Consider the following 8749-nt stretch of genomic DNA (forward strand, 5'->3'; position numbering starts at 1 on the left):
GATCCCAGACCAGATCGTAAAAGTGAACAATTGTTCGCAAATGCGAACCCCAACCCTAGTTCCCATTTCGCATTTGCGAGCCTAACATCACAAATGCGAGGCTCACAATTGCGATTAGGTTCTCGCAATTGCGAGACGTGCAACTAGACACCAGTAACAGCTGATACTCAGTTGTTCCTAACTCATCTGTAGACATCCAAAACTCCCCCGAGCCCCTCGGGCTCCAAACCGAACATGCACACTAGTGCAATAATATCATATAAACTTGCTTGCTCGCTCGCTCAAATCATCAAAATAACATCAAAAATCACGAATCGGTCATCAAAATTCAAATTTCAACTTAAAAATTCATTTTTCACAATCTTTCACATAATGCACCAAAACGCACTTGGGTCACCCGGGACCCCAACCAAACGTACATGTCCAAAAAATAATACGAACCTACCGGAATCGTTAAAACACCGATTCGAGGTCGTTTACCAAGAATGTTGACCGTGGTCAACTCTATCCTCACTTAAAGTCAAAAATCTTATTTTTTTTAAAATTTTACATAAAAGTTTTCCGAAAAGTGACACGTACTATGCACGTAAATCAATTAATATCAAATGAAGCTATAACGAAACACGAACATTAAGGCTAGCACTCAAAGGGATGTATCGGATCGTGCCAATGCCCCGTTGTGTGCAAGAAAAAAAGGAAAGGAAAAGAAGTAAACCGAGAAAGTGGGAATGAAATAGAAAGAAGAGTAGCGAACAGGTAGTCAGCAGCATTACAAAGGCCAAAACCAGCCCACACCAATGTGACGAACTTCACTTGCTTCTTTCTTAAACGGAACGCCAACACCCCCAACAACATCAGCATAAAATGATAGCGAACGAGCCATCACTCTGATCTGTTAGATTACTCTTTCTTCGCTACATCCAAAGTCAGAGATAGTCTTCCCCCTAACCCCTTAACGCTGGGGCCCTTCCCCGGCGCTTCCCCTAACAACTCCACCACCCCCTTTTCTTCCCTTCGCTTTCTTTAACTATTTCCTGAAATTGTTTGTTAAGGGAAGAGATGTCGGACGCTTTGATCAATGGGCTTGCCGGTGCCGGTGGTGGCATCATCGCTCAACTTATTACCTATCCTCTCCAAACCGTATTTATTTATTACTCCTCCCTACCCTTTCTTCCCTTTTCTTAGCTTCATTTCTTCTTCTTTTTCCCTTTTTCAATTACCCAAAATCAGAGAACTGTTTTTCTTTTCTTATTTAATTTGGATGATGTTAGGTGAATACGCGGCAGCAAACGGACAGAAATTCGAAGAAGGAGAAGCAAAAGCTTGGGACAATAGAGCAAATGTATCAGGTGCTTGCCTATCTTTCCTCTGTAGGAGATCTATTATAATTAATATTCTACTTCAGTTGTTCTAGTTTTGTTTGCTTTCAGTTTCACAATTTTCGTGTCTACGTGATCTGTAGGTTGTAAGGCAAGAAGGATGGGATCGGCTTTACGGTGGCTTAGCTCCGTCGCTAGTGGGCACCGCTGCTTCCCAGGTAAGACTTTTCTGTCTTAAATCCCTCTCTTTTTTCGGCCAGTTGCTAATGTGCACCGTGTGGGCTCTCTGTCTTTAATTATCTTTATTCAGAATATTCGGCGGTTTGTTGCGGGTATGCCCTTTGTTTCCTTTTCCCACGGCTTAAAGTAATTTTTTTTGGGGGATAATATCTGCTTTCTCTTTTGGCTCTCTGTATAAATGAAGATACAAAATGTGAATGATCAGATATTAAACGGAGAATTGGATTGATCTCAGTACATTAACCATTACTCAATCCCAAATTAGTGGTGGTCAGTTAAGTCATCTGACAACTAACAAGTCCATTTTAATCTATTAATATATTAAGTAGTACTCCCTCTGTTCTTCTTGATTTTGATTGCGTATTTGAACATCAAATTTTTTAAGTTTTTTAAAATAAAATTTACATATTTGGAAACAATGTAAAAAGTACTATAAGTCAAAATAATTAATAATTTAAAATATTTTAAAGGCATATGAAAAAATTGCAGTAAAAAAACAACTCGTTTGACTCTCGAAATCGGAAGTAATACCTATGAAAAAAAGTAGTTGGAGAGATTGAAAATACTAGACTTTGGTCCGTACTTTTTATTATTGGGTAGGTATTAGCACCGGAGGGAGCAGCTCTAATTATTCATATGTAGTCCCTTGTCTTTGGGAACTGTGCCAATCTTGCATACTGAATATGATAGCTTATCTGCAGTTGGCAGTCCTTTAGCCTGGTAGTTGTTTTGTCTTTCTCATCTTTATTGCACGGGTCCTAACAAAAGCGGAAATGATTTTGAAACTTAAAATAATCTAATTATCTTTTAGGCTCTCGGTAAGTGGAGTACTGTATTGGACGTTTGCTTATAAACCATTAATAACTTGTAGGCGTCATAGACCAATGATGCTTTGTCTAGTTAACACTTAAAACTGATGTATGATAATACTGCATTAATGATTGACTTGGCCAAAGAATCACTTGCTCATTGGTTTGTGAGCTGGAGGTACCTTAACATGAAAAAGTTGTATGATAATACTGCATTATGTTATTACTGATGAAAAAAGGTACTGCACTATGTCATTACTGATGAAATAAAAAATTACTGCACTATGTCATTATTGATTGAAAATAAATTTACTGAACTGTGTGTTTGGGTTGGATTAACAGCTCATGCATCTTGCAACTAAAACTCAACAAAGCTTATTCTGTAATATTGGTGTCTGCTAGATTTTACACTTTTTCCCTTTTGGATGGTGAATGCTCCCAGATTTATCATGGCCTCTTAAGTTTGCCGTAAAATTGATGATGTTTAGATGTTGATTTTGAATGAGCAATCCATAGACTTCTTGGTTGATGACTATTCTTCTATCCCTCACCCCCAACCCGATAGTGCGGTCTCACGGATCTTCATTGCAGTATTTTGTCATTCCAAAATTTTCACTTGTAGAATATGGTGGACCCTGTTATATTGAACTGGGTCAGAGCATAAATGCATAGATGGACGTGTTTGCTTTGATAGTGTTCTCATATTTCCTGCAACAAAATGGTTAACTTAGAGAAGTGAAGACAGTCACCTAGTTTTTCCTGGCCAATGCTGGAATACTTTGGTGCTCTCTTTGTAACTATAATTAATTTATGAACTCACTCTGCTTGTTGTTTGGTAATGAAAATTCTGTTCACTTATGTTGCTGTAAATTTGTCAGGGCGTATATTATTACTTCTATCAAATATTCAGAAATCGAGCAGAAATTGCTGCGCTTGAAGGAAAGAAGAATGGAATTGGTGATGGATCGGTTGGAATGTTCTCCTCACTTCTGGTGGCTGCTTTATCTGGGTAATTTACTTGTCTGGCGTATTAGAATTTTATGTCTACCTTTTTTTGTAGTCTTGATATCTTTCTTAAATTGTCCCGGTGGACTGATCCTGCTAAAGTCCAACATGCATCCTAGTCAACTACATTCTGGCTCTTCTTGTCGTCATTACATTTTGCTTATAAAAAGGAATCAAAAGTTTCTGTCTTTTGGTATAATATGGAATCACGATTGCACAAATTTCTTTCATTTCCTATCCCTGGCCAATGTAAAAGCACCCATGTTTACCGTTAAACTTTTCTGATTTCTTTGTGGATAGTTACCATTGAACTTCCTTACTTTTCTATGTTACAGGTGTGTTAATGTTCTGCTGACTAATCCCATATGGGTTGTCGTTACCCGCATGCAGGTACCCTTGTGTTATATTTTAGTTCCTTTGGCCCTGGTTATGAAATTGATGCATTTACTTCAAATGTTCTGGTGAATATAGTGCAGAAATATGTTTATTGGTGTTATTGTTGCTCTCTGATCTTTATCCTGAATGTTAATGAATACAACAACTACTATGCTTCAATCCAAAGTAAGTTGGGGTCGGTTATATTAATCCTTAAATGACCATCCCGCTCCAACTACTACTACTGCTCTCTGATCTTTATCCTGCATGTTAAGGAATACAACAACTACTATGCTTCAATCCCAAGCAAGTTGGGGTCGGCTATATTAATCCTTAAATTGACCATCCCGCTCCAACTACTACTACTACTGCTGCTGCTGCTACTCCTACTGCTGCTGCTGCTGCTACTGCTACTACTGCTGTTGCTGCTGCTACTGACAGCAAATTCAGATGTAGTTATAATATAATCTTTAGAGTTGCAAGGAAGTTGATGTGGCTTTAGAGGCGCTGTACCAGTTTTGGTTCAGCCACAGTAAACAGAGGTTTCTTCTTCATTGTCTATCAAAGAGTATGTAGGATTGAGGTTCACAAAATGCAACACAATAAGGGGCCAAACCAAGTGTTTGCGTGAAGGGAGAAGCTAATCAATCAGAATTTGAGTCAGGGAGGAGAGGCAAAAGAGAGATTTTCGAGCCTGCAAGCAGCAAGCAACAACGATTTTTCATCCGTCACGTGCGAGCTTGTAGTTTAGGGGTATAGTTGGGGTGCCCCTTTCTTAAACATTTCTATAATATGAGGTAATTGTTTTGACCCTACGGGGTCATGGGTGATGATGAAGACCCATGGCCTAGATTGGTGGCCTCCATTGCACTTTGGAGGGGCGGTCACCTAAGGTCGGCCCAAGTAGCTGAGATACCCAAAACAAAAAAGCAAAAAGAGAAGCCTGAGGTAGCCTTTACTTCACAAAGTGAATACTTGCAAGTGCAATTCTGGTGGGAAGGCTTACACCCAACCAAGGTCCTTGAAAGTTTTCCTACTTCAGTCGTTGATTATGTTTAATTTGCAGATTACCCTGATCTTGTTTACCAAGATTTTTATAGGTCCTTATTTTATTTCCTGTGAAGCTGCAATTTCAGTATTAAAGTTGGAGTACCTTTATAGTACATTAAACGTATTCTCATGAGATCTGTTTCCGGTACCACCTAGCTAAACGTGATTCCTGCAACAATGGTTCTTTAGCTGAATGGTTTGATTTAAGCTGGGGAAATTCCTTTACTCTTTCTTCCTAGGTGCGTTGCGAGTTAATTATGAAAGAGATTTAATTCCTACAACAACCTTGGTACGTTAACTGTCTGCTTTCATCTAAGCTGGGGAATGTTTTTACTCATTCCTCCTTGGTGTTGAGATACGGAATAATATTAACAGAAGCTTAATTATATGTTGGACCATTTCTTCAATCTATCGGAATACAGAAGTGTAAGAAGCCATTCCTCTTTGGTGTTGAGATACAGAATAATATTAACAGAAGCTTAATACGGAAGTGTAAGAAGCATTATCTGAGTTGTGGATTCTGTAGTTTCAATAACACTGTAGTAACTTCAATGTTGAAATTAACCTTGTTTTAGACGCATAACAATTGCCTTTATATACATCCCTTTTCCTTTGACATGATTTCCTTTGACATGTAGTGAATGCAACTGGCATTTATAAAGAATCTGATGAATAGAACTAGTTTACTTAGCTTTAGCATGTAGAAATTTTAGTTATGTTTTTAACATACCCTGCCACTTCCTCGCACAAATTGATCTAATTTAGATATTTTGTTTGTTCCTTGCAACTGTTGTGCAGACTCATATGAAAAAGTCAAAAGGTAGCCATCCTGAACCTGCGGCATCAGAGGATGCAATCGTTGCTGTGGTCGAACCGCCTCCTTTTGGAACTACCAATGCTGTATGTACATTTATCTTCTTATTAAAAGATGTAATTTATGGTTCATGGAAAAATGCATGCCTTGAAATCTTGGACCTTAGGATATGCAGTGTTTTATCTTGACTAACTTCAAGTGTCATTATAAGCTGATGCCGAGCTATGCTAGATGATTTTTCTAATGAAAATATCTTTGTATTTCTCAAGACTTAAAGCTTGAAATATTGATTAGTTGACACTTGAAAGCTTGTCTTGCTTTTCGTAACTAAATTGTCTGACAACATAGCAATGAGAAATGATAATTTCTCAAGAACGTTCTCAAAAATGCAGTCGGTTCAGTGAACAGAAGATATAGATAATTTCATTGCAGATTTTTATGAAGGAAATCTTTGATGATGCTCAAACTTTTTTGTGTGGTTCGTCTCTGATCATTTAGCAATTAGCAGTCAGCATAGTGTTTGTGCTCATCACACGGAATCATGAATTTTTGTTTATGCTTCCCATTGATTTGGTTCAGACTATGGAGACTATGCCTCTATTTCTCACAGGCACTTTGTTTCACAGATTCAAGAAGTCTATGGTGAAGCTGGAATTTGGGGTTTCTGGAAAGGTGTTTTTCCGACGTTAATCATGGTATGTGACAATTGACTCTATTTAGTAGTAACCAGTGGTTGCTGATTCCTTTCACTGCTAAATACAGGTAAGCAATCCTTCTATACAATTTATGCTATATGAAACCCTTTTGAAGAAGATTAGGAAACGGCGTGCCTCTAGCAATAAAGGCGCCAATGATGTCACTGCATTGGAGGTAAATATTTGTACTTCACTCTTCATTTTTCTGTTTAGTGATTTAGTCTATCAGGCTGGTGTTTTCGCTTTTGAACTAGATCTTCTGGAGCTCATGCACTTGTATATTTTGGTTAGATATTTCTACTTGGAGCTGTGGCAAAGCTTGGGGCTACAGTTGTAACATATCCTCTTTTGGTTGTGAAGGTAATACAAGTTTTTTTCTGGAGAAACTTTGGCTTTCCCTCTTTCCCGCTTCTCTTGAAATCTCAATGATCGGTTAGATTAAAATGTCGTATATTCTTCTCATACAATTTCCCTAGAAATTATTCATAGATTCATATTCTTCTCTTGTTATGTCGTACTGCACTCTTTATGGTCAATTTTGAGAATAAACCGTTGAACTACAAGCTTAATGGGGCATGGGTAAATGCTTTCTTCTGCCTTTCAGTTTTTGTTAACTGTATCATGTTCAGTTATAAGTTTATTTGGTCCCAAGTAATCTCAGTCATCATAATACAAACGCTTACTTCCACTTTTCTGGTTCATTAAAACTGTTGGCTGGAACTGTTCAAAAATTGTTGTAGCAATGTCCAATTTAGGGAAGCTTGGACTCTGTAAAGAGTTTGGTCCACTATCCAACAATTATTTGAGATTTGTTTTCTGCATGAAAAGTCATTTTTCTATCTTTGCAGTCAAGACTTTCCCAACTTGTTTGGTACTGACGCTTAGTTGTTGTTGTTGTTGCAGTCAAGACTTCAGGCAAAGCAAGTTATTGGTGGGGATAAAAGACATCAGTACAAAGGTTAGTGCACCTATTTGTAATGCATTACTATTAGAGAAGTCACTGTAAAGATTTTGTAACTTCTTCAGCAATAAAAACAGAATGCTGAAATGCAGTAATTCAATCTTCAGAGATCCGTTAAGTTACTATGATCTGAGAAAAATGACAGTCGAGAGAGATGTAGCCTCATTATAAATTATTGTAGTATTATCTATAAGTGGACCTCTGTTGGCTGTTGTATGGTGGCTATAATCTGCCACGCCGGGAAGTTGATATGTGTTAGGATTTTCGTATGAGCATTTCAGGCATTTGTATAGTGTAGGTTCTGATGTTTGCTTTTACGCCATTCAGGTACTCTGGATGCTATTATGAAGATGATACGGTATGAAGGCTTTTATGGATTTTACAAGGGGATGGGCACGAAAATCGTACAGAGTGTTCTAGCAGCTGCTGTCCTATTCATGGTCAAGGAGGAACTTGTCAGGGGTGCTAGGTTATTACTAACAGGAAGTGCAGCTAGTACTGCCAGATCAAAGCCTCCCTAGAATTTTCCGGCATAGCAGTCTTGGGCAGCTGCAGCACTCCCTCACCACAGATACCTAAGAATTAGGACGCATACATTGTAATAGCAAAGAAAATCATTCGAAATAGAAGAAAAAGGAAAATGGTTGACCGTTGGCTCTCCAGCAATAAGCCCATTCATCGGTCTCCCTCATAAGCACATTAGTCATGTTCTCAATTGTTTGAACTTGGATTGAGCTATCTAGCAAATTGAAAAAAAATGGAACGTTATGATTATTTGATCCTTTGTTTGAAGAAATGACTGCCCAATCTGTCAATACAGTGCTTTGGACATGAATTCACTTGGAATAAAATTAAAAATTTGTGAGTGAAATAATTTTTTTCATTATTTAATCAAATGGGGGAAAAGTTATTTGTTGGTTGAAGTTTGTGTTGTTTTGAGTAAAGAGTTTCAAGTAGAAATAGTTGTTTGAATGTGTATTTTGAGTGAAGTTTTTTTAAAAATTGACTGTCAATTACCAAATATTTAACTTCAATTATTTTGTCCAAATAAAAAGAATACAATTATCCAAATAGATTACTTTTTTCGGGGCACATGCTCCTGAAAGAATTTTATTTTATGAATGAGAAGGGATACGTGGTTCCTTCTTTGATGAGCAATTTACGAGTAGTAAAACTTGAATTTGTTAAGTCGTTTTTTTATTTTATGTACTGCCAGTTTCCCGGGGGATTGGTAGTGTCATTCCAGATTTCAGTGGCGGAGCCACTCATTGGCAAGGGGAGTCAATTTACACCCCCTTCGTCCGAAATCATACCATGTAGATAGGTTAAATATTTTATTTTTATGTAGATGCTATGTGTTGACTTCCCTTAATTTTTTCATATGCTTACTTATTTATATTTTGATACCCGTTAAGAAAAATTCTAGCTCCGTCACTGCCAGATTGCCTTTCTTTCTTAGAACCCAAATTATCTGAAGTAAT

General features: G+C 37.6%; 1 protein-coding gene across 1 annotated transcript; it reads left to right on the forward strand.

Annotated features, from left to right (window-relative positions):
- Positions 1-691: 691 nt before the first annotated feature.
- LOC107776494 (peroxisomal nicotinamide adenine dinucleotide carrier-like) lies at positions 692-8064 on the forward strand. Its single transcript, XM_016596396.2, has 11 exons — positions 692-1140; positions 1272-1349; positions 1463-1537; positions 3247-3377; positions 3709-3763; positions 5597-5698; positions 6239-6307; positions 6375-6482; positions 6599-6667; positions 7211-7265; positions 7596-8064. The coding sequence occupies exons 1-11, from the start codon at positions 1060-1062 to the stop codon at positions 7787-7789; spliced, it is 1017 nt and encodes a 338-aa protein (XP_016451882.1). The 5' UTR covers positions 692-1059; the 3' UTR covers positions 7790-8064.
- Positions 8065-8749: the final 685 nt, after the last annotated feature.

Source organism: Nicotiana tabacum, chromosome 4 (genome assembly GCF_000715075.1).
Source record: "Nicotiana tabacum cultivar K326 chromosome 4, ASM71507v2, whole genome shotgun sequence".
NCBI lineage: Eukaryota > Viridiplantae > Streptophyta > Magnoliopsida > Solanales > Solanaceae > Nicotiana > Nicotiana tabacum.

Coding starts and splice junctions, on each gene's coding strand:
- LOC107776494 (XM_016596396.2), top strand. CDS start 1,060: ATGTCGGACGCTTTGATCAATGGGCTTGCCGGTGCCGGTGGTGGCATC. Junction 3,378..3,708: donor CTGGTGGCTGCTTTATCTGG/GTAATTTACTTG, acceptor TCTATGTTACAG/GTGTGTTAATGTTCTGCTGA. Junction 7,266..7,595: donor TAAAAGACATCAGTACAAAG/GTTAGTGCACCT, acceptor TACGCCATTCAG/GTACTCTGGATGCTATTATG.